This window comes from Chelonia mydas, chromosome 10, assembly GCF_015237465.2.
Source record: "Chelonia mydas isolate rCheMyd1 chromosome 10, rCheMyd1.pri.v2, whole genome shotgun sequence".
Lineage (NCBI taxonomy): Eukaryota > Metazoa > Chordata > Testudines > Cheloniidae > Chelonia > Chelonia mydas.
In genome coordinates, this window is record NC_051250.2 from 49,516,752 (window position 1) to 49,542,235 (window position 25,484).

The window sequence follows — 25,484 nt, forward strand, 5'->3', positions numbered from 1 at the left end:
ACACATCCACGTACTGGAAAGTTATGGATTTTAACATATTCAGTATTTTCCTGAACTTGAGTGGTCCAAAATGCTGGTGAAAAATCAGGATAAACCAAACAGCTTTGTAAAATCCAGTTTTTCCAGTAATAAGAAAGGTAAAAATCAAACCCAAAGGGCTTATGGATGGCAAAGCATTCCTACCATAAATGCAGAGAGCTAGTAACCCTCCTGTGCGTGGAACAAGCTACACTACCAAAAGTACTGGGAGCTCTTGCTGGCACTGCTATGTCAGTCAGGGATCACAGCTCTTCCCAGCCATGAAAGACACAGCTATGCCAACAGAAGTCCAAAGTGTAGACCTGCCAAAGGATATTACTCTTGGACCATCCATCTTAGTATTCCATTGGATCTGAATACACAAACTGAAATTCCACTTGTTTTTCTTAATACATAGGACTTGTGAAATATGGTCTGCAATCAGGCATGTAGACAGATGCTCCTTTGAAGCTCTGTCTCCTTTCATTTGGTACACAAAGGTACACAAATAAGGAGGCAATACTACAAAGGAAACATGGTTCATTGTCCAGTTAAAAAGGGTCTTTTCCAACACCTCCTTCCCCCTTACAAATACCCTCCTCTTCTAGTCACCCATAGGGGAAGGGCGCAAATCCCTCTGCTGACCTGGTCAGACCCTCCCTGTTTCCTAGGTGGACCAGGTAAACCTTGTGTGTGCGTGGTGGAGGGGGGAGAGGGAAGGGAAGCCTTTACCCTAGCAACTGACTACTTGTTTCCATTAAGCCAGACAAAGAGCCTACCTCTTAATATGCAATGGGGGCATTCTGCAGTAGCTTTTGCCTCACTAGTTGACGTAACTGGGCAGAGAAGAGAGTTTTATTGCTGTCTAGCAGTTGCACATGGATGGAATTTTAAAGATAGTCACTAGAGATTCCATATAAAAGCTGTATTAGATGAAAGTTCAGACTGCAAAATGAAGCACTGAAGTCTGTAAATGCAAAGTTAAGGTTGTCCGTGCAACCTGAACTCACAAGGGGACAGAGTTATGATACAGGATTGTGTGGTTTAACAGGTGTGGATTCAGAGGAGCACAACCTCACGTGCTGCAGAATAGGAACAATATATAGTGAATGAGAGGGATCATCAGGATCCTTGCCTCATGAATTGCAGCGTCCATATAGGCCACACACTGAATGAGACAGCTTTTTCATATTTATCCTTTATCTTCCACGAGTACAATCTAACTATAATCTTTAAGGTGATTTTTCTTTAGAGCATCTCAGTTCTGTAATGTTCCTTTTTAAGATGTGTGCAGGGACATGAACAGGAAGAGGAGGAACAAAAAACACCCGGCCATTTAATATTTAAGTGACAGTTGTTGAAGTTTGGGTGTCTTGAAGTTTACACAGGCAAGTTAAGCTAAGCCCTGGTCTACACTAGGAGTTTAGGTCGAATTTAGCAGCGTTAAATCGATGTAAACCTGCACCCGTCCACACGATGAAGCCCTTTATTTTGACTTAAAGGGCTCTTAAAATCGATTTCCTTACTCCACCCCTGACAAGTGGATTAGCGCTTAAATCGGCCTTGCCGGCTCGAATTTGGGGTACTGTGGACACAATTCGACGGTATTGGCCTCCGGGAGCTATCCCAGAGTGCTCCATTGTGACAGCTCTGGACAGGACTCTTAACTCAGATGCACTGGCCAGGTAGACAGGAAAAGAACTGCAAACTTTTGAATCTCATTTCCTGTTTGGCCAGCGTGGCAAGCTGCAGGTGACCATGCAGAGCTCATCAGCAGAGGTGACCATGATGGAGTCCCAGAATCGCAAAAGAGCTCCAGCATGCACCGAACGGGAGGTACAGGATCTGATCGCTGTATGGGGAGAGGAATCCGTGTTATCAGAACTCTGTTCCAGTTTTTGAAATGCCAAAACCTTTGTCAAAATCTCCCAGGGCATGAAGGACAGAGGCCATAACAGGGACCCGAAGCAGTGCCGCGTGAAACTTAAGGAGCTGAGGCAAGCCTACCAGAAAACCAGAGAGGCGAACGGCCGCTCCGGGTCAGAGCCCCAAACATGTCGCTTCTATGATAAGCTGCATGCCATTTTAGGGGGTTCAGCCACCACTACTCCAGCCGTGTTGTTTGACTCCTTCAATGGAGATGGAGGCAACACGGAAGCAGGTTTTGGGGACGAAGAAGATGATGAGATTGTAAGTAGCTCACAGCAAGCAAGCGGAGAAACCACTTTTCCCGACAGCCAGGAACTGTTTCTCACCCTGGATCTAGAGCCAGTACCCCCCGAACCCACCCAAGGCTGCCTCGTGGACCCGGCAGGCGGAGAAGGGACCTCCGGTGAGTGTACCTTTTAAAATACTATACATGGTTTAAAAGCAAGCATGTGAAAGGATTACTTTGCCCTGGCATTCGTGGCTCTCCTGGATGTACTCCCAAAGCCTTTGCAAAAGGTTTCTGGGGAGGGCAGCCTTATTGCGTCCTTCATGGTAGGACACTTTACCACTCCAGGCCAGTAACACGTACTCGGGAATCACTGTACAACAAAGCATTGCAGTGTATGTTTGCTGACGTTCAAACAACATCTGTTCTTTCTCTCTCTGTGTTATCCTCAGGAGAGTGAGATATCATTCATGGTCACCTGAAATAGGGTGCTTTTCTTCAGGGGACACTCAGAGGAGCCCGTTCCTGCTGGGCTGTTTGCCTGTAGCTGAACAAAAATGTTCCCCGCTGTTAGCCACGGGGAGGGGGGAGGGTTGAGGGGGTAGCCACGCGGTGGGGGGAGGCAAAATGCGACCTTGTAACAAAAGCACATGTGCTATGTATGTAATGTTAACAGCAAGGTTTACCCTGAAAGAGTGTAGCCACTGTTTTATAAAATGTGTCTTTTTAAATACCGCTGTCCCTTTTTTTTCTCCACCAGCTGCATGTGTTTCAATGATCACAGGATCTTCTCCTTCCCAGAGGCTAGTGAAGATTAGAAAGAAAAAAAAAACGCACTCGTGATGAAATGTTCTCTGAGCTCATGCTGTCCTCCCACACTGACAGAGCACAGACGAATGCGTGGAGGCAAATAATGTCAGACTGCAGGAAAGCACAAAATGACCAGGAGAAGAGGTGGCGGGCTGAAGAGAGTAAGTGGCGGGCTGAAGAGAGGGCTGAAGCTCAAATGTGGCGGCAGCGTGATGAGAGGAGGCAGGATTCAATACTGAGGCTGCTGGAGGATCAAACCAGTATGCTCCAGTGTATGGTTGAGCTGCAGCAAAGGCAGCTGGAGCACAGACTGCCACTACAGCCCCTGTGTAACCAACCGCCCTCCTCCCCAAGTTCCATAGCCTCCACACCCAGACGCCCAAGAACGCGGTGGGGGGGCCACCGGCCAACCAGCCACTCGGCCACAGAGGATTGCCCAAAAAAAGAAGGCTGGCATTCAATAAATTTTAAAGTTGTAAACTTTTAAAGTGCTGTGTGGCATTTTCCTTCCCTCCTCCACCACCCCTCCTGGGCTACCTTAGTAGTCATCCCCCTATTTGTGTGATGAATGAATAAAGAATGCATGAATGTGAAGCAACAATGACTTTATTGCTTCTGCAAGCAATGATCGAAGGGAGGAGGGGAGGGTGGTTAGCTTACAGGGAAGTAGAGTGAACCAAGGGGCAGGGGGTTTCATCAAGGAGAAACAAAGAACTTTCACACCGTAGCCTGGCCAGTCATGAAACTGGTTTTCAAAGCTTCTCTGATGCGTACCATGCCCTCCTGTGCTCTTCTAACCACCCTGGTGTCTGGCTGCGCATAACCAGCAGCCAGGCGATTTGCCTCAACCTCCCACCCCGCCATAAACATCTCCCCCTTACTCTCACAGATATCGTGGAGCACACAGCAAGCAGTAATAACAGTGGGAATATTGGTTTCGCTGAGGTCTAAGCGAGTCAGTAAACTGCACCAGCGCGCCTTTAAACGTCCAAATGCACATTCTACCACCATTCTGCACTTGCTCAGCCTGTAGTTGAACAGCTCCTGACTACTGTCCAGGCTGCCTGTGTACGGCTTCATGAGCCATGGCATTAAGGGGTAGGCTGGGTCCCCAAGGATACATATAGGCATTTCAATGTCCCCAACAGTTATTTACTGGTCTGGGAATAAAGTCCCTTCCTGCAGCTTTTGAAAGAGACCAGAGTTCCTGAAGATGCGAGCATCATGTACCTTTCCCGGCCATCCCACGTTGATGTTGGTGAAACGTCCCTTGTGATCCACCAGAGCTTGCAGCACTATTGAAAAGTACCCCTTGCGGTTTATGTACTCGCCGGCTTGGTGCTCAGGTGCCAAGATAGGGATATGGGTTCCGTCTATGGCCCCACCACAGTTAGGGAATCCCATTGCAGCAAAGCCATCCACTATGACCTACACATTTCCCATGGTCACTACCCTCAATAGCAGCAGATCTTTGATTGCGTGGGCTACTTGCATCACAGCAGCCCCCACAGTAGATTTGCCCACTCCAAATTGATTCCCAACTGACCGGTAGCTGTCTGGTGTTGCAAGCTTCCACAGGGCTATCGCCACTCGCTTCTTAACTGTGAGGGCTGCTCTCATCTTGGTAGTCATGCGCTTCAGGGCAGGGGAAAGCAAGTCACAAAGTTCCATGGAAGTGCCCTTACGCGTGCGAAAGTTTCGCAGCCACTGGGAATCGTCCCAGACCTGCAACACTATGCGGTCCCACCAGTCTGTGCTTGTTTCCCGAGCCCAGAATCGGCGTTCCACAGCATGAACCTGCCCCATTAGCACCATGATGCATGCATTGGCAGGGCCCATGCTTTCAGAGAAATCTGTGTCCATGTCCTGATCACTCACGTGACCGCGCTGATGTCGCCTCCTCGCCCGGTATCGCTCTGCCAGGTTCTGGTGCTGCATATACTGCTGGATAATGCGTGTGGTGTTTAAGGTGCTCCTAATTGCCAAAGTGAGCTGAGCGGCCTCCATGCTTGCCTTGGCATGGTGTCCGCACAGAAAAAAGGCGCGGAACGATTGTCTGCCATTGCTCTGACGGGGGGAGGGGCGACTGACGACACGGCTTACAGGATTGGCTTCAGGGAGCTAAAATCAACAAAGGGGGTGGCTTTACATCAAGGAGTATTTCAGGCAGGACTTCACGGAGGGTTCCAACAAGAAATGGTGCACCTAAGTTATTGTTCTTATTGGAACAAGGAGGTTAGTCTGGCCTGTGACTGATACATGGCTAGATTTACCTCGCTGCACCTTCTCTGTGAGTGACTGCAGTGTGACCTAGAGGAATGAATCCCCTAGACGGGGGGGGGATGGAAGGAAGCAAATGAGTACAAAACAAATCTGGTCTATTTCTTGTTTTGATCCACTCCATCTATCTTTTACATCTTTGGCTGGCAGCAGATGGTGCAGAAGGACTGCATGCCATCCACATTTCATGGCTGCCCAGCAGAAGATGATGCAATAGGACTGCTAGCAATCCGTATCGCCTGCCTGCTCACCATAAGACGGTTCAATAGGACTGACTGCAGGACTAAAGAGAATGACCCGGTCAAGTCACTCCAAATTTAGTCCCTGCGCCCATGTCTGCCCAGGCGCTCCTGGCCGACGTGGCCAGGAGCACCTCGGACATGACGATGACTGCTACCAGTCGTACTGTACCGTCTGCTGCCACAAGGCAAGGGGTTGATGCTGCTGTGTAGCAATGCAGTACCACGTCTGCCAGCACCCAAGAGACATAGGGTGACGGTTACCTGAGTGGGCTCCATGCTTGCCGTATGGCGTCTGCACAGGTAACTCAGGAAAAAAGGCGCGAAACGATTGTCTGCCCTTGCTTTCACGGAGGGAGGGAGGGAACGGGGGCCTGACGACATGTTTCAGCCCCGTCAGGCATTGGGATCTCAACCCAGAATTCCAATGGGCAGCGGAGACTGCGGGAACTGTGAGATAGCCACCCACAGTGCAACACTCCGGAAGTCGACTCTAGCCTCAGTACTGTGGAAGCACTCCGCCAAGTTAATGCGCTTAATGCACTTAGAGCATTTTCTGTGGGGACACACACACTCGAATATATAAAACCGATTTCTAAAAAACAGACTTCTATAAATTCGACCTATTCCGTAGTGTAGACATACCCCAAGAGTATGATCTTTTAAAGAGTTGCTTAATTACACTTTGCTTGTTCAGAAATCAGAAGACGTTAGGTCAGGCGGACATGGTCCAAAGCAAGAGTGTTGTAGCATGTGGCACTGCCGTTGTTCTTTGCAAATGAGATACTGTTGCAACAAGAGGAACTGGAATTGGTCACTTATGAGCACATTTGATATAGTTGGTATAACGGAAATCGGGGGGGGGGGGGGGGAGGGGAGATGATTCCCATGATTGAAATGTTAAAAATCAATGGTTATAACCTATTTAGGAAGGATCGAGTAGGCAAAAGAGGAAGGGAGTGGCCTTCTATGTCAAAAATGGCAATACCTGTTTCCAAGTGAGTCACTGATCACTTGGAATAAAGTGATCTTGAACGCTTATATATCAATGTCCTAACAGATAAAATACAAGATGGGGTATTAGCTGGTGTCTGCCTCAGACCTCAAATCACACCAGAGAACAGGAATACCAACACTAGTGTATCTAGAACATCTGGGAAAGAAAGATGCATGATCATGGGGGACTTCAATTTGAGTTACACATGCTGGAAGTCTCATGTTGGCAGTACTCAAACATCCTTGGAATTTCTAAATACTATATGACAATTTCCTAACTCAAGAAGTGTTGCATCCAGCACAATGGAATTCTATATTAGATCTCATCTAGACAGATAAAAAGGAATTGATCACAGAACTAAAAATTAATGGTAGCTTAGGTACAAGTGATCATTACTTGATTACATTTATCATGTGCAAAGATAATAAAGTCCAGAACAGTGATATATAGATAGTTGGTATTCTAAAAGGGCCAATTTCACAAAGCTGAAAACAAAGGGACGGAGAATGTAATCAGAAAAATGTGAACGATCATTGGAAATTGTTTAAGAGTACTTCACTAGATGCCAAAAAAGCCACAATCCCAAAATCAAGGAAGGAGGTCATACTGGTTTAAAACCAATCTGGTTGGGGGGGAAGCGAAGGTAGCTATATAAAATAATATATCAAAACAAGAAGAAGAAAACGGAAGTTGATAGTAATGAATATAAATCAGAAGCTAGGAATTGTAGAACAATTGATAAGGGCAGCAAAGGGACAAGGAGAAATCTATGGTCAGAAGAGTTAAGGACAATAAAGATTTAAGTATACACAGGAACAAAAAAAAATAAAAATCATGAGAATGATATTCGTCCACTACTAGATGATTAGGGTACAATTACAAATAAGTGCAGAAAAGGGAGACGTTCAATAAATATGTCCACTATATGTAAATGATGGTTTCTCTGTAACTTGAGGTCTTTAAATCATGATTTGAGGACTTCAGTAACTCAGAGGTTAGGGATCTATTACAGGAGTGGGTTGGTGAGGAGGTCAGACTAGATGATCTGATCTTAAAGTTATGAGTCTGTGTAGTGATATAAAGTGATGACACTTTCCATTCCACTAGTATCTCAGGAAGTTGTTAAACAGTAGCTACTAAAGTTAGACAGTTTAAAAATCAGCAGATCCAGATCGCCAGCTTTTTCAATACTATTGCATGCAAGTTGAGGAGCTTGCTTGGAACATTAATGCCGATTTTCAATAAGTTCCAGAAGACTTGAAGAAATCTAATGTTGGGGAAACCGGATGACCCAAGTAATTATAGGCATGTCAACCTGACATCAATGCTGGGCAAGATAAAGGAGTGGCTGATACAGGACTTTATTAATACAGAATTAAAGGAAGGTGATATAATTAATGCCCATCAACGTGGGTTTATGGAAACTAGATCTGGTCAAACTCGCTTGTTATCTTTTTTAGGATATTACACATTTGGGTGATAAAAGCAATAGTATTAATGAAACCTACTTAGATTTGTGTAAGGCATTGACTTGGTACCACGACATTTGATTAAAAGACTATAACTATATAAAATTAACATGGCACATATTAACTGGATTAAAACTGGCAGCTGGTAGATTTCAAAATTTAACTGTAAACAGGGAATCATCGAACAGGTGTGCTTCTAGTGGGGTCCCACAAGGATTGGTTTTTGGCCCCATAATATTTAACATTTTTATCCATTACAAAACAAAGTCACTAATAAAGTTTGCAGATTACACAAAAATTGGGGAGTAGTAAATAATTAAGAGGACAGGGCACTGATACAGAGCAATCTAGATCACTTGGTGTGCTGGGCACAAAACCAATATGCATCTTAATATGGCTAAATATAAATGCATACATCTAGGAACAAAGAATGTAGGACATATTTACACAATGGGGGACTACCCTGGAAAGCAGCGACTCTGAAAAAGACTGAGGTCATGGTGAACAAACAACTGAACACAAGCTCCCAGCAGGACACTGTGACCAAAAAGAACTAATGCAATCCTTGAATGCATGAACAGGGGAAACTCTAGCAGGAGTAGAGAGGTTATTTAACCTCTATATTATATTCTGTGTCCAGTTCTGGTGTCCACAATTCAAGTAGTATGTTAAACAATTGGAGTGGTTTCACAGAACAGCCATGAGAAAGATGAAAGTATTAGAAAACATGCCTTACAGCGAAAGACTCAAGGAGCTCAAACTATTTTGCTTACAGAGATGGTGAACTGCTAATAGTCTATAAGTACCTCCACAAGGAACAGATATTAAATATGCTCTCCAATCTAACAGAGAAAGGTACAACATGATCCAATGGCTGGAAGTTGAAGCAAGACAAATTCTGATGGGAAATAAGATGCATTTATATTTTTAAACAGTGAAGGTAATTAACCACTGGAACAACTTACCAAGGGTTGTTGTGGACTCTCCATCACTGACAATTTTTAAATCAAGATTGAATGTTTCTCTAAAAGATCTGATCAGGGAATTATTTTGGGGAAGTTCTATGAACTATGTTATAGAGGAGATCAGACTAGATCATGATGGTGATCCCTTCTGGCCTTGGAATCTATTAATCTATGAAAAAGAGCACAAAGCAACCAGTGAAACTCTGGATTCCAATACCCACTAGGTGCTGGTGCTGACTGTCAGAAAGACCTTACTAAATTAAACTGCATAGAATCTTGAAGCATAACAAATATGGGTAGACTGGTACATAGTTTTATTTGGGATCCCAAATAAAACTAGTTGTAGTTATCGTCCACCTCCTCCTTGTAACATTAAATTATTTCTAATTTGAAGGTTTGATGAGTATTAAAATTTGATTCCTTTTCTAATTCCGTATGTACTTGTTTGTTCTGCAATCCTCTGAAGATAAAGTGAACAGTAATTGTGTAAAACAAGGTAGGAATTTGGGATTTGCCTTTGTGCCTCAATGCACTGGGAGAATTCTCCATCATACTGTACTTTAAGAAAAGAAAGCCTAAATGCCAAGGAGTTTAGAGTCAAAGTTCATTTTTTTCTTAGTATGTAGGGCACACTGCACACCATTTTAGAATCAACATTCTGCTATGGTTCCACCTTCTGTTGTCGAGTAGTGTGGCAGTGGACATTAATGCAAGTATGAGATAAATTAATGCAAGTTCTCTTTTGGCTCAGTGGTGGATCTGTAGTTTTCAGATCTCAACTCCGAAGGAACAAAATCCTTTAAGGCATTTAACCAGAACAGGAGCTACTATTTCTGGTGACCCACAAAAATACTGTGGCTCCTTACAGGAGCTGAATACACCATTCTCTGGGCTCAGATGACCTTGTTGATGCTTGTGCATAAACAAGAGTGTGTTGGCATAAGAAAGCTATTATGTAAGTTGAAGCTGCTGTTGTGGAAAAAAACCCCAACAATGTTCATTTCAGCTCCACAAGAGAGAAAGAGAGAAGAGGAAAGCTAATATTTGCCAAACGGAAGCACAAAATCTGTAAGGAAAGAAAATTCACAGCTTAACCATAAAGAATAAAATTAACACTACGGGACCTATTTTCAACTCCATTTAATTTCCACAGAAAGTCAGAGTGACTGGATTGTGTCACCTCACACTGTGTGCAAGTTTTTGTTTTTTTAATTATGATTACTGTACCATCATCATGAGATCATGAATTTTACATATACATATTCCTTTAAGTGATGTCTATCCTGAAGCTCTAAGTGGTTGTACACATTTTTAAAAAGTTATAAAAAAAATAATAATCAAGCTTTAATGGTCAAGTCCTTGGATGGCAAAAGCTGAGTCCAGTTTGACTTTGCTTAATACTGCTTTTTTGCTCCTAGATACTTTCTGCTATTTTTTGCAGTGAGATAGCTGACCTATATATATTTTAAAGACAAAGTTAGGGATAACATTCTGAACTGCATAACTTTCCTGACCCAAGAACCTGAACTCAGGGTATGGGAATATAGAAGAATCACTCAACAAAAAGCACAGTCCCCTCAATTCAGCCACCCTATTTCCTTCAAACCACCACCACCTCAAGAAAAGCACAACTCTCAGAATGCTCCACCAGGCTTAACAAATTCAACCAGTGTCAGACTGATGAGGGGACAGGAGCAGTTCTAGTTGAGGAACCTTCATGGTGGATACCTTGCAACTGAATCACTCCATTTTGAAAAGCAGGGTGCAGTGTCTCCACTTATTTTAAAGCATGATGGTACTGAACAGGAAGAAGCGGTCTCAAGTAGCCAGATCCTAAACTATCTAGGGCTTCACAGGTGTCACAGCTTAACAATCGCAAGAAAAGCTTAAAATAGATCTGGATATGTCCCAGGCCCAGCTACTGTGATTGTATTATTGGCTCCAGTCATAAGCAGCACCACTTTTAGTCCAATATTTTCATTCTAGACAGATGACAGTCTCCAAATACCAATATCTACTGAAATACCAACAGCAAATCAAAGATTGCTTATGAGTGGGACTGTCATGATAAAGATTTAGGGACAACACAGCTGGAGTATGTAGAAGGTCCTCAAAAATCCCACTCAGAAAAGCGTTGAAGAAGATACTATACTGAACCAACTATATCGTGTTTTATAGTAAGCAGGTCATGGTCTCTAATTTAATTTCCATTTCTTTGGCAGGAGTCTTGGTTCCAGGAATAGAAGGTTTCAAAAGCTGTTTTATTTGAATCACCTCAGCTTAAAAATCAAGAAAAAAAATCTTGACATAAGAGATGTTATGCTAATTTTTAGTAAGAAAAGAAACTCCCCCATAAAAAGAACTGTTTATTTCATTAACAGGTCATATAATTCCCTCCCACAATGAACCTGTGGGAGATGGAAGATAATTTGGCAGACAGTGTGATTTGCTACATGAAGTTCCCAAACCTCTGAGGAGAGGACAGATGGTACAAGGCTAAGCAGTGCTTTCACTGCTATATTTTCTGGGGTTATTTCTGCTGGCTTTCCAAAGGATGATACTGTAGATCACAACTGCTCCCAGTTCTGCCTCCTGAAAGTGATACCTACAACATTAACACCTCAACTGCAGTGAGATTTCCACCATCAGAAAGAAGGAAGGTGTTTTGCAGCCTACAGCTTGCCTTCTGTGCTTATCAAATAGATTTTGCTAGTAGTCAAGCTTCTTTGATATACTCTGTGCCAAAGTGAAGAGGGTGATAGGACTCAACCTTTTCTTTAATTTTTAAATAAAGTACACAAATGTGTAAAAAATACTTTAGAAAGTGTAAAACTGCAAGTATGATTGCATTAGAGATTACTGTACTTTGCCTTTTGTATCTTTAATTGTTCTTAAGAGGTATGAACAACAGCTCTCACCTCACAACCTAGCTGCTTCCTGTTGATTCTGAAGAGAAACACAGTCCTCTCCTCAGAGGAGGCAAGTAGGAGACAGACTAGGGAGAAGGAAAACCAGCTAGCTAGATACCTCTGGCAAGAGACCTAAGAAACGTTACAAAGTGTGAAAAATGGATTTGGTGTAAAAGTTTTTTCACTCTCACCAGTGTGAAAGTCGTTTTTCAGATGAAATGCCAGCAATTCTTTAATATCCCTTACAAAACAAAATTAAATTTAAATTGGCATTTTCCAGCTCAGATGAAACAGGCACGCCATGGAGCACTTTGAAGTTGTCACAGTGCCTCTTTGGGATCCAGGCTTCTAGCAAAACCCCCTCAGAGTGAAGGAATTTGAGAAGACATTATGGTAGTGATCAGTTCACTTTGGAGTTTTAGAAGTCTTTACCAAACCAGTTTAACAGAGTTTAGCTTCTCCTCTTAAGTTTCATGGCTTGAGGCTTCTTTTCCCAACACATGGTAAAAGTCAGCTACACACTAGCAAATTTTGCACACACAGTAGCAAATTTTATTTGCTAGATACATTGCAGCAGAACCCAGTGCTACATATAAGTGTATTAAGTCCAATACCTAAGTACACTTACATTTAGGTGGTCTTGTCTTTGATTCTTTCTGATTTTTTCTAAAATTGCAAGGTTCTCTTTTTCAATGCCTTCATCCTCAGATTTCTTTCCATCAACAGGCTCTTCCTCCTTCATGTCATAGTGATCTAGATCTTCAATGTCCTACAAAATTGAGGAAAATTCACTGAAACATACGAACTGTAAATTCCAGTTAGCACAAAAGATTGCTCTCCATGCTGGGGCTTGGGGGCATAGATGGTGTACTCTGATGAATACCAAATTAGTCATCTTTTGATGCTACTTTTATTTTGCCTAGATTTTGCTATCACCATTAACAGGACATTCTCTTGTAATTTAGGGATGCTGTGTGATTGTACACAAGGCCCAGACTCATCTACCCTTCTGCTGGCAGAGACTCTGGTGGCAAAAAGGCAGCTTTGTGGGAAGAGGAGGTTGCAGTTTACCAGTCCATTGAAATAGGTAGAAAAACAGGGGTCTAGACCACCTCTGAAGGGAGCAGAGGGAACGTGACCAGAGAAGTTGGAAATGAACCTGTCCAGAGCATCCTCGACAGAATCTTAAATGCAACTTTCCACTTCCACAGTAGAAACTCAGAAGTTGTAAAACTTTTACTAATCCACATCTGGTGCTTGCCAAACATGGAAGACAGAAAAACAAAATACATTTAGTTCACTATGTGAAGCTTTCATCTGAAAGAGGCCAGAGGGAGCATCTGCATTACATGGACATTAAAAAGGACAGAGGAGATATATGTCACGGTTGAAGACATTAGACAACAACTCAGATCTGGGTTCAAATCTCAGTTCTACAGTCATTCTGACCTTGGACAAGTCATTTAACCTCTGTGCCTTTAAAAATAGTTGGGATAATACTTCCCTACCTCACAGGGTATTGTGAGGCTAACATAATTATTTGTAAGTTGTTCAAGTACTATGATTATGAGGATCATGCAAATACCTAGATAGGTAAGTTCGTAAGTTACTAAAAGCAGGATTTGCTCTAGGGTTCTTGTCCAAGTTTTTCCCTCCTGCCACTGTTGTGCTTCATTTGTCCCCCACATGACATCCTCCTTGCTAAAAGGAGGCTGAATTTCAGTAACGCTGCAAATATACAGGATGTAACATACTTTGGAATCCTTCAACACAAAATGAAGTGTTATTTACTCAAGAGTCCAGACTGGGAGTATACACCATATGCTCGGAAATCTTGAGGTAGTAAGAGATGACCTGAAAACTAGGAAAGGTTTTAGAAGTGTCTTCACTTACTTGGTGCATCTGACAGCATTTTGTATGCATTTCCTATCTGTGAGGTTCTTTCAGATGAGAGAAACATTTTTAAAAAGGACATAATCATAAGCAGTGCTACTGGTATAATACTCCAAATTATATGGTTTTAAAAATTGGACTAGATTTCAAATGGATTATGTCCGACACTCATCTGTCTTCAGGGAAGCACTGCATTGCTTTTATATAGTGAGGACAACCCTTTTGCCCAATGTCAATTGTACAGGAAATAGGGGTTTGATTGAAAGCAAGCAAGTTCTAAGACACTTCTAGAAATGCTCCAACACTAGTCAGTCTGCTTTACCTAGTAGCTGGCCACAGCAGACTCCTTTAGAGTTATTCCATTCCATGAGGTACATGTATTTAGGTTCTTTTTGAAAAAGTTGTATTAATTCTCTGTTCCAAAAACAGTTCCCTTGTTGTATTTAATATCCTTTTTATTTAAAATATAAATTTTAAGCCTGAGTAGTTCTTGTCTAATAAAACCTTTATATTGTTTAAACACAGACATTTGCTTCTCTTTGAGCCATTCTAGCATATTATGGAAGTAATTTGAGGTGGGAGTTGCATATATGAAATTTATTAAAATTAGCATCATGTTGCTATACAATCATATTACCCACTTAAAGTTTGGTCTCTGCTGTTTCACACTTTGCTCTACCTCTTCAATACATCTGAAGTTAAGGGTTTTGGGGTTGTTTTTTTTTTTTTTAAATTGTTCAGCTGATTTATGAGAGTTAGTGAACAAATTTGCTCCCAACATGAAGCCTCAGTTTCAACTTGGGAAACCTTTTAAAACATAAACAAAGCCAGTTCATAGACTATTTGAAATAAGGGTTTACAATGCAAACTTGCTGATATGGCACAAGCTTTTTATATACTGTTGGAACAAACAATGAACAGATGTCCACGTTTCAACATTCAAATACCTCATCCTCAGCAGAATACTTTGAGAAACTATATTTTCATGGATGAAGGGTTATCTGAGAATGTCAGGTAAAACTTCAAAGTTTTTGGTCAACGTTCATACTGCAGCACTTTTCAGAAGCCCATTTTTTGCTAGGAATATGTGCATTTTGTTTACGTTAGCAATCAAGGCCAGGAACGTGCAGCCTCTTGAACACAAACATCAGATTTACAATATAACATTCTCAGAAACACATACTTCACCCATATCTTCTTCCTCCTCCTCCTCTGATGTTACTTCTTCCGTCGTTCCATTCTGGAATATAAAATTAGGGTTCATGAATTGTATGGATTTTTTTTATTTATTTTTTTGCTTAGCATCACAGTAGCAGCTCTGGTATGGCAGGAAAGAAATGCAGTACATATGAAAATTTACATTTACCAAGATTCACACAGGACTGCAGCTTAATCTAAAAGGATCAAACAGAAAGGTGAGGTAAGCCCAGTTTTATTTACTCCCTTACCAGGAAAAGTGGTAGAGCTAGATTTATGTGCAAAGTTCAAGTTAACATGCTGCCATGCCATTATTAGCATAACTATTGTAACATTAAATCTAACAAAGTGGGAGCTTAAAAAGGATATCTATTTAAAGACAGTGGTTAACTGTGGTAAACTACTAAAATGCGATAGATAGCTTTCTGAGGTCATGACAGTCATCTGTTTTCAGAACATTCAGAGTCCACATGGATCCTATGATGGCCTCAATTAAGTCATGAGCTAACTAAAATCTGTTTACTTCTATAGTAAATATGAATTGTGCAACAATTATTATAAAATACTGACTATGCAGTTTAGTTCAAATTTTTAATGAATTGTCACATATTATATGGAACTGCAAGTTGAATTAATTCTTCAGTAATTTGCTGCAGATTATCTCAGGTTTGCTTCCAGTTTGCTGGTGTAACCAGAACTGTTCAGTGAAACTACTTCCTTTTATGATGATCTAGTGACTTACAAGTCCATCCCAGAGCGGAGTTTCCTTTTCCTTGTGTGTAACTGGGGAAAGACAGATATACTATACAACTATAATCTTGCTCATCTTTAGTCACATTCCAGTTTAGTCATTACTATAAGTTATGTTACCACATGACAATCATCTGCTGTTCTAGAGGAGTTTAGAAGCCATGTTGTTATCTTAATACATACAAATAAAAGGAATATTCTCAGAGCCTATTACATATACTTAGGGCTCTAACAAAATTTACAGCCATGAAAAATGCATCATGGACCATGAAATCTGGTCTTGTGTGCTTTTACCCTACACCAGTGGTTCTCCAACTTTTGTACTGGTGACCCCTTTCACATAGCAAGCCTCTGATTTGCGACCCCCCCCCTTCTAAATTAAAAAAAAACAAAACATATTTTTATATATTTAACACCATTATAAATTCTGGAGGAAACGCGGGATTTGGGTTGGAGGCTGACAGCTCACGACCCCCCATGGAATAACCTAGAGACCCCCTGAGGGGTCCTGACCCCCAGTTTGAGAACCCCTGCCCTACACTATACAGATTTCACAGGGGGAGACCAGGGTTTCTCAAATTGGGGGCCCTGACACAAAAAGGAGTTACAGGGGTGGGGTCCCAAGGTTATTTTAGAGGGGGTCGCAGTATTGCCACCCTTATTTCTGCACTGCCTTCAGAGCTGGGCAGCCAGAGAGCAGCGGCTGTTGGCTGGGTGCCCAGCTCTGAAGACAGTATCCTGCCAGCAGCAGCACAGAAGTAAGGGTGGCAATACCATACCATGCCATCCTTAATTCTACACTGCTGCTGGCAGTGGCTCTGCCTTCAGAGCTGGGCTCCTGGCCAGCAGCCACTGCTCTCAGCTGCCCAGCTCTGAAGGCAGCGCCTCCACCAGCAGTGGTGCAGAAGTAAGGGTGGCTGTACCGCAACCCCTCCTCCCCCTCAAACTCGCAAGCCACCCCCCCCCCCAAATCCTTTTTGGGTCAGGACCCCTACAATTACAACACCATGAAATTTCATATTTAAATAGCTGAAAACACAAAAGGAGAAAGCCATGTCAGATTTAGGCAAAGGCTCTGTGAGATAGGATCAAGATGTTATCTGCAATACATGGGGAAGTGGAAAAGTGACTCAAGTTGTGGTGGGTAAATTATTTAACAAAAGATTATAATAGCTAAAGCAGGAGCGAGTTAGGCTGTCTAAGCAATTTGGCTATGGGGACCAGAAAGTGGAGTGGGTGAATTTTTGAAGCATCAGAGGAAAGAGCAACAGGATGGCACTGCATGGATGTTTATGTATTTGGGTGGAGAAGGGAGGAGTTGAAAATTCCAGGTAACAACAGCCCATGCTGACAGGGAGAATGGTGGGGTTAATTGTAACACAGCATCTGGGAGAAAAGATACTCAGTTGTGGCCCTGGGGAGCCTGAGATAACAAAACCATCCAGACAGATATGTCTAAGATAGCTAGATATGACATCCAAAGTGGAGAAGTACACTTGAGAGTAGACAGGCCCATGTGAGTGGAGTCTCTCAGGGTTCTATTCTTGGACCCCTCTTCCAGAGAAGGAGATGCCGCCAAAGAAACCACTGAAAAAGTGGCTGGAGAGGTAAGAGGAGAACCAGGAAAGAACAGTAATGAAAGCCAAGAAAATGCAGGTTAAGAATCAACAGTATCAGAGGCACATGAGAGATCAAAGAGGACTGAATATAGGCCCCCTATGATAGCCAGAAAGAAAATGAGCAAGTGACATCAATTTCCATGAAATGGAGATCGTGGAAGGTAGATTACAGTAGATCCAGTGGTTTGAGGTGAGAAAGTTGATGCAGTGGTTGTAGGCAGACTGTTTAAGTTGAAAGATGAAGTAGAAGGGGGAGGCAATATATTAGTCAGAGTCAAAGCTTTTGTTTTTAAGATGATGTGGCTTACCAAAGCTTATTCGACCCCTTCCATTCTGTGTACAGAGGAGACTTTTATGGTTTAAGATGAAAGGCTGGCTGTCAGGGGAGTATGAGTTGGAAGAGAACAGGTGAGAGATAAAGATCAGTGACTACTACCAACAGCAGGAAAGTAGGACTAAATGAAGATAACAAAATACAACTCTCTCCTTGAAGATGAAGCAACATGTCAGAAGAGAAGAGGGGACTGAGAAAGCAGTTGAAGATGGCAGACAGACAATGGATTCAAGGAGGAAGTAGTAGAGTCATTTAGGGGGCTAGACAGTAATGCAAAAGATAAAGGGGAAGTTTGCATGGGCAGAAGTTCTCTAGATTTTTCTCCAGAGATTTCAATGCCATGGGAGCCAATACGGGACATGGCTGGAGCTAAGTACGTTTGTGGAGAGGGGTAGCGGTGGCAGCAGTGCAGTGGGTGAAAGTCAGATTGGGAGGACAGACTAGGGATATGAAGGACAACAAGAACAGTGGAGAATTCAGAGATGTTGATAGTCTGAAAGTCACAAAAGAGAGTTGTGGGATGCTGACATATTGGCCTGAGATCAGGAATTCAGCAAGAGAGGTAATAAAGAGACCCGAGCTTAGTGAAGACTAGGTCCAAGGAATGGCTGTCTTATGTGACAGAGCTGAGTCAGGGACCGGGTTGAAGACTGAATGAGGTGGCGAGAGAGAAGGTAGAAGGCCAATAGGTCAGATGAGACAGTCAATGTAATAATTAAAGTCACCATGGATAAGAGTAGATGACAGATGAAGAAGAGAGGGGAGCCAGGAGTTCTGAGGCAGTAGATGACAGCTGAGTGGAAGGGGAATGGTGGAGTTAATTTTGACAGAGGAGCCCAAAGGATCGCAAATAGGTAGGAGGAGGAGAAGAAAGAAAACAATAATAGAAAAGGCAATCACTGTCAACATGCCTCTTGCTAGCTGCTTCAAGCATGGGGAGATGGAGAAGGAATGCCCTTTGGTCACTAAGGATCTACTGATATATGCAGTAAAAGAATGAGTATGAAAATAGTTACTCAAAGTTGTTCCAAAAGCATGGGGGAAAAAGTCAAACAACGGATGGAAAATATTCTTTTTGGAATCCCCAAACTAAAATCTTGGGCCAAGTTCACAACTGACAGTCCAGATGTTGTACACATGAACACTTCCCCACAACCTCTCCCTCACTGGGAATTGGGATGGGGGAAAGGGGAGCTGTACATTATTCTGTCAAAGTAAATCCTACAACAAAATTAAAAAGGAAGGACAGGTGCCCTAAGTTTTGGTATAAAGCAATAGTGCTTTGTGTCCAAACACTGGCTCCTTTAAGATCATTCCTTTCCTTCTTGCTGTATACAATCTTGTTAGAATTAAAGAACAGGCTTTTAATTTCCAGTAGATGTCTAGATCTTTTGGATTTACCTGTCCTGTTGGTAATGGCTGATCTAACATCTCAACATCTGGATGTTGAGGAAGGTTGTATAATCTGCAGAGGTCACATATCAATCGCTTCAGTTGTTGAAGAAGCTATAAAAATTAAAAGACAAGTTTTATTTTAAACACATTTCCAAGTTTCTACAGCAGAAGATACTGAACATTCAGCCTATCACTTTAACATGTACGTACAGAAATAAGTCCGCACAGTATTAAGTCCAAAGAATGGTAACATAAGTAATTAAGTTCCAGGCACTCATTTTTCTATAATGATCACACTCCTATAAATTCCTAAATCAGGAAACCACCAGCATGGCAAGTCAACAATGGAAATGGTAAAAGTTTTCTGGGTTTCACAGCTCAAGGATCAAATTTGTGCCAGCAATGTCCATGAAGCTGCTCTACCCTAAGAGCAGTGAAATGGATTACATCTCAAGAGGCACAATCTATCTCCCAGCTTCCTGTCTTGGAGAAGTGTGCTTTTTAAATATGAACGCAGCCTGGAGCCATGTGGCCGTGGCCTTACCCTTTTCCAACCCACTTTGGGCTAACACACCCCTAGAGCAGTGGGAGCTAGCAGTCCCAGTATAAGCAATGAGACTGGCCCTTGTGCAGGGATAAGAGGAAGAGCAATCTCCTCTCCTCACACCTGTCCTCCTGTAATAGGCTCAGGCATAATTTCAGCCCAAATTACTAGAACTATTGGATTCCAGTAGTTCTTAATGTGCTATTGATTACTGTATCTTGCAATAAAGTTATAATATGTAAATGAAGTGACTTCTCATGGTCATGGTATCCACAACATAGGCTGCAGAACTGGGGAGTGGGTGGGACCACCATGATCATGGTCCAACCACCTTTTGGCTGGGCCAAACCTTAGTGACAATGAGACTGGGTGGTGTTGCAACCAGGCACATAGATTGCCGCACCACTCAGATTTGCACTACGTCACAACACTCATTCAAAATCACAGAGGGCAGATGTAGGTATTCATGGTTCATGTCAGGCTGCTGATGGTGGAGGAAAGGGAAGAGGAGGGTCAGATGGGGGAGGGGGAAAAAGAGGGAGGAGACCTATGCCTTTTCCCACTTCCCTGCATAGAATAAATTTATTTCTGCAGATGAGGAATAGTGGCATTAATTTTGCCTCTTACAACTACACTTGAACTATTCGCATGAATTCACTTCCATGATTACTAACATTCCAAACCTCTGAGCAACTCACAAACACCCACTTTAAAAAAACAACCAAAAAAAACCATCTCTATCACAAAATGTTTCCTTCCTTCCTCCTTTCCAAGCCCTCAAACATGAATTAGGCAAAGAAGCAGTGATTGCAGATTATATATTTCCTCTATGTTCCACAAGGACTATGCACTTGTCATAATAATAAAGGGAAGGGTAACCACCTTTCTGTATACAGGGCTATAAAATCCCTCCTGGCCAGAGGCAAAACCCTTTCTCCTGTAAAGGGTTAAGAAGCCAAGATAACCTTGCTGGCACCTGACCAAAATGACCAATGAGGAGACAAGATACTTTCAAATCTGGAGGTGGGGGGGGGGGGGGGGGGGGGAACGAAGGGTCTGTCTGTGTGATGCTTTTGCCGGGAACAGATCAGGAATGCAGTCTCAGAACTTCTGTTAGTTAGTAAGTAATCTAGCTAAAAATGCGTTAGATTTCCTTTTCTTTAATGGCTGGTAAAATAAGCTGTGCTGAATGGAATACAGATTCCTGTTTTTGTGTCTTTTTGTAACTTAAGGTTTTACCTAGAGGGATGCTCTATGTTTTGAATCTGACTACCTTGTAAGGTATTTACCATTCTGATTTTACAGAGGTGATTCTTTTACCTTTTCTTTAATTAAAAGTCTTCTTTTAAGAACCTGATTGATTTTTCATTGTTCTTAAGATCCAAGGGTTTGTGTCTGTGTTCACCTGTACAAATTGGTGAGAATTCTTATCAAGCCTTCCCCAGGAAAGGGGGTGTAGGGCTTGGGGGAAGATGTCTCCAAGTGGGCTCTTTCCCTGTTCTTTGTTTAACACGCTTGGTGGTGGCAGCATATAGCTCAAGGACAAGGCAAAGTTTGTACCTTGGGGAAGTTTTTAACCTAAGCTGGTAAGAATAATCTTAGGGGGTCTTTCATGCAGGTCCCCACATCTGTACCCTAGAGTTCAGAGTGGGCAAGGAACCTTGACAGCACTATAATACAGAAGATGAAGCCTGCAGATAGAGTTCCCAACCCTCCAGGATTGTCCTGCGGCCTCCAGGAATTAAAGATTAATTTTTAATTAAAGATTATGTCATGTGACAAAACCTCCAAGTTGGCAACCCTACCTGCAGGAGCTGGACATAAGGTACTAAATTGCTGCCAGGCGTAGATCTCCCTTCTACAAGATATTAGGGAGAGAGAGTTTTCCTGCCACTTTCAGAGTGCAAAACAAGATATCTGTTTACACAGATCTTCCTGCATTAGAAGCAGCTAGGTTTAGGCTAGAAAGCCCCGATTCCCTTTAAGTATTTCCCTGTAAGGAGAATCCCTAAGGAGGCAATCTAGCTCATCAAGTCTGCAGAAGAGATCATCAGTCAGGACAATGCAGATACTTCAATTAGTTTATTTTGGTGTTTAGATGCCATGGGGATTAGTAATTATATTTCTTTACATCACTAGTCCTGGAATTGGCAACCATTTTAAAGATACAAGGCCTTGTGATTAGCTGAGCTAGATATACTTACCTTATCCCACTAGAGCTGAAAATCCACGTTTTCCAACAGCATGAAGCACTTGTTTCTACCTCAGACTAGTAGCAAGACTGTGATTTTTAGGGACTCTTAGATGACAGAAAAGCTGCTTTCAAAAGTTTATAAAAATGGAAATGAGTAAGTGTTTTCCCCCTTTGTAGCCTGATTTCCCTTAAAAAGGAAAGTTACTTGCAGGCAGAAGGCTATGAATTACAGTACCAGTACATTAACAAAAAGCCTAAAGTCGCTCTTTTGTATCTTACTTATGCCACACTTTCTATGTCTCTGAGACATGCAGGTCATCCTGACAACTCCTCATGAATAACATGGGTCATGCCCATAAAGCCTGTGTACTACCACTATACACCTAGAGGAAAACAGTATGTGGTGGAAAGATTTTAGCAACACAGCTGGGAAGACCACACTCCTCATGAGTTGTGCTATTTTTCTGTAGCTTTCTATTTATTTTCTAAAAGCAGCTGACACTTCTATGTATTCTGAATGCTAAGAGTCCTAAGGAGATTGATTAGTGGGTGGAGTGCAGATAAGGCAGCCAAAGGCAGATGATAAATATCACTTGGATATCTCTACCACATGCGTATACAGGGCCTATTGGGGGGTGGGAGGTGTGTGTGTATGTACACCTGGGAATAGAATAATAGCACTAAAACTCAGGGATAACTGAGTCAACATTATTTAAAATTTTATTGTAAAAAGTGAATTTAATTGTAAGAGAGCACTCCCCAGTAGGAACATTTCTAAAGGCCCAATAGCTGTAGTTAAACTTCTAAAGAATCTGGTCATTTTTCACATGACTATCTATAGCTTTTGAGCACATGGATTTTTTAAGGCAATGTCAACACTACCAAATCACGTAGACTTAACTTACATCAGCATACAGCCACCGTAGTTATTAAATATCACTTGTGTGTGCGCGCGTGCACTTCGCTTTGTGTTAGCGGTGCGCGTCCTCACCAGGAACGCTTGTATCGACTGTATTATCAGTGTTGGGCATTGTGGGACGAATCCTGAAAACCAGTAACAATTGATGTAAGCAACACAGTGTGTAAACTGAACAGTGTGTTGACCTAATTACATTGACTCTACGCTGCTCCTCGGGGGGAAGTGGTGTTACTAAATCAGCACAGAAAAGCACTTATGTCAGCGGGAGCCAAATTTAAGTAAAGACACTTCAACAGCAAGATTGATGCAAGCCAGTTTACATTGACCTAACCCAGTAGTGTAGACTAAGGACTAAGATTTGGCTCTGCTATTACTAGTGGGGGCAGAGAACAAGCCTATGAGCCGTAGCATAGGGTGGGGTGTGATTGCAGAAGTCTCATTACTTCTGTCCTTGCTTCCCCCTTTTAAAAGAGAAATAAAGGGGGTTACGAGAGAATAAAAAGCCACTTTCTGCCTCTCACCCTCCCAATGAGATTCAAGGATGAGAGAAGCTCCCACAGTCAGGGGTTGGAAGGGAGAAGGTTTCCACTCTCCTGCATCCAAGAGGATGGAGAGGAGCTCCTCCTTGCTTCCAGCAATTGAAGTCGGGTGGCTTAGACCAACTTCCAAATTATTTAATCCCTACTAGATAGGTGTGATGTTGCACTCCATATGTTTATGGAAATATGCTTTGACTGTGAATATAATGTAACTGGAATATGCTTTAGGCAAAAGGTCTCTTGTAAGATATCATTACAAGACTTGTAATCTACTAAGTGCGTTCATACTATTTGTACGAATGTATCATTCTTGTATCTGAAGTGAGAAATATGAAGTATTTCTCTGAAGTCTTATTGCAATTATACAGAGTGTGGGCCATTAACGGTGGTTTAGAATCTTGATGGCTCCCATTAACCAGGACAATTAGTTGTAAGTGGCTCTGTTTACTTGCAAGCCTTCCTGTGTTCCTAAGAGTCAGGCTGGGAAGAATGGAGGCTTGGGGTCTCACAGGACATGTGACCATGTCACCTGGTACTGGAATCCATCTTAAATCTGGTGCTTTTCCATTTAGGAGGAGGGGTGGGAACCCAGAGAGACAAAAGATTCCCGCCTTGTGCCAAAGATATAAAAGGGGGTGGAACAGAACAAAGGGGGCTGCCAGTCATAAGAAATCTCCTAGTTACCACCTGAGCTGGAACTAACAAGAACTGTACCAGGGGAAAGGATTGGGCCCAGACTAGGAAGGAGTCTCATCTGTGAAAGAAGCTTATTGGAACACTTCTGAGGGTGAGATTTACCTGTATTCAGTTTCTTAATGTATTAGACTTAGACTTGCGTGTTTTGTTTTATTTTGCTTGGTAACTTACTTTGTTCTGTCTGTTATTATTTAAAACCACTTAAATCCTACTTCTTATACTTAATAAAAATCACTTTTGTTTATTAGTAAACTCAGAGTAAGTGATTAATACCTGGGGGAGCAAACAGCTGTGCATCTCTATCAGTGTTATAGAGGGCAGACAATCGCGGCTTTTACCCTGTATAAGCTTTATATAGAGTAAAACTAACTTATTTAGGGTTTGAATCCCAGTGGGAGCTGGGTGTCTGGATGCTGGAGATCAGTGACTTGCTGAGGAGTTTTTGGTTAAAGCCTGCAGCTTTGGGGGTGTGGATCAGACCTGGGTCTGTGTTGCAACAGGCTAGCGTGTCTGACTCAACAAGGCAGGGTTCTGGAGTCCCAAGCTGACAAAGAAAACAGGCTTAGAGGTAGTTTCAGCACATCAGGTGACCGTCCCAAGGGGGTCTCTGTGACCAAATCCATCACAACAGGTATGGAAATAGTGTACAATAGGCATCTCATCACGTGCTACCCACAGACCCAGTTATCTCCTACCTTACCCCCTTCTTTCTGGATAGTACAAAGTACTTAGCAATTCAAGAACACATTCCCTCTGGAGCAGCTCAAATTCGGTCTCAACTGTCCTGTGAGGTATGCAAGTAACCTCATTTACGGAAAAAGAAACAGACATCAAGTAAAACTACTTGCTTTACGTCACGCAGAAAGGCTGCAGCAAAGCTGGGAACTGAACCCCAGTTGACGTCAACCACAAGGCCATTCTTTCCCATCCAGTCTAGCTATTTCCAGGGTTTCCCTGCAACAATCTGTCTCAGACACTAGCTCTCCATGATAAGGGTCACCACCACCTTCCTTAAAATCAGCAAGGTTAGCAAGCCACAAATTTCCCAGCAGTCAGAACAATGTATAAAGATGCGGTGATGAAAAGTGTCCGTATTAGTTGTGTGACTCAATTTCTCTGGCCAATTTTGTACTATGACCTGCCTGAATGCACAGTGCCAAATCAGAGGAAGCTACAGAACTCAGCAAGTGAGATAAAGCCATGGCAGAAATAAGTCAGCCTTACATACACAGCTTTAAAGGAGTTAAGGTAACGATGGTTGGGCCATCAAGTAGCAGGAGAATTTACCTCGCTGGCTCCATCCATGCTATGATGTTTTACTCTTCCCAAGGCTAAACCTGGGATCAAAGAAGATTTACAAAACCACACAGACCCTAGAAAAGGAAGGCATTATTTTTGGGTGAGCGGAAAGAGACTGGCCAGGATGTATCAGTGAAAAGACCGACAGTCAGAGACAGGGAGAAGGCTGCAAGCATGTAGGCTGTTTCTCCCAACTCAGAGATGTAGAATAAAGACAAACCTGCCTGAGATGGGCATAGAGGTTAAGTTTAGGTAAGGGAATA

General features: G+C 42.5%; 1 protein-coding gene across 3 annotated transcripts in view; it reads right to left on the minus strand.

Moving 5' to 3' along the window:
- UBE2Q2 (ubiquitin conjugating enzyme E2 Q2) overlaps nucleotides 1-25,484 on the minus strand; it is an 80,590-nt gene that overhangs the window by 25,810 nt on the left and 29,296 nt on the right. For 2 of the 3 annotated variants that reach the window (XM_037910251.2, XM_037910253.2), the window contains exons 3-5: nucleotides 19,037-19,141; nucleotides 14,919-14,975; nucleotides 12,471-12,611 (exon numbers count right to left, since the gene is read on the minus strand). In XM_037910251.2, the coding sequence (XP_037766179.1) occupies nucleotides 12,471-12,611; nucleotides 14,919-14,975; nucleotides 19,037-19,141 (303 nt within the window). The remainder of the gene's footprint in view (nucleotides 1-12,470; nucleotides 12,612-14,918; nucleotides 14,976-19,036; nucleotides 19,142-25,484) is intronic. The other variant, XM_037910252.2, reaches the window with a different exon arrangement.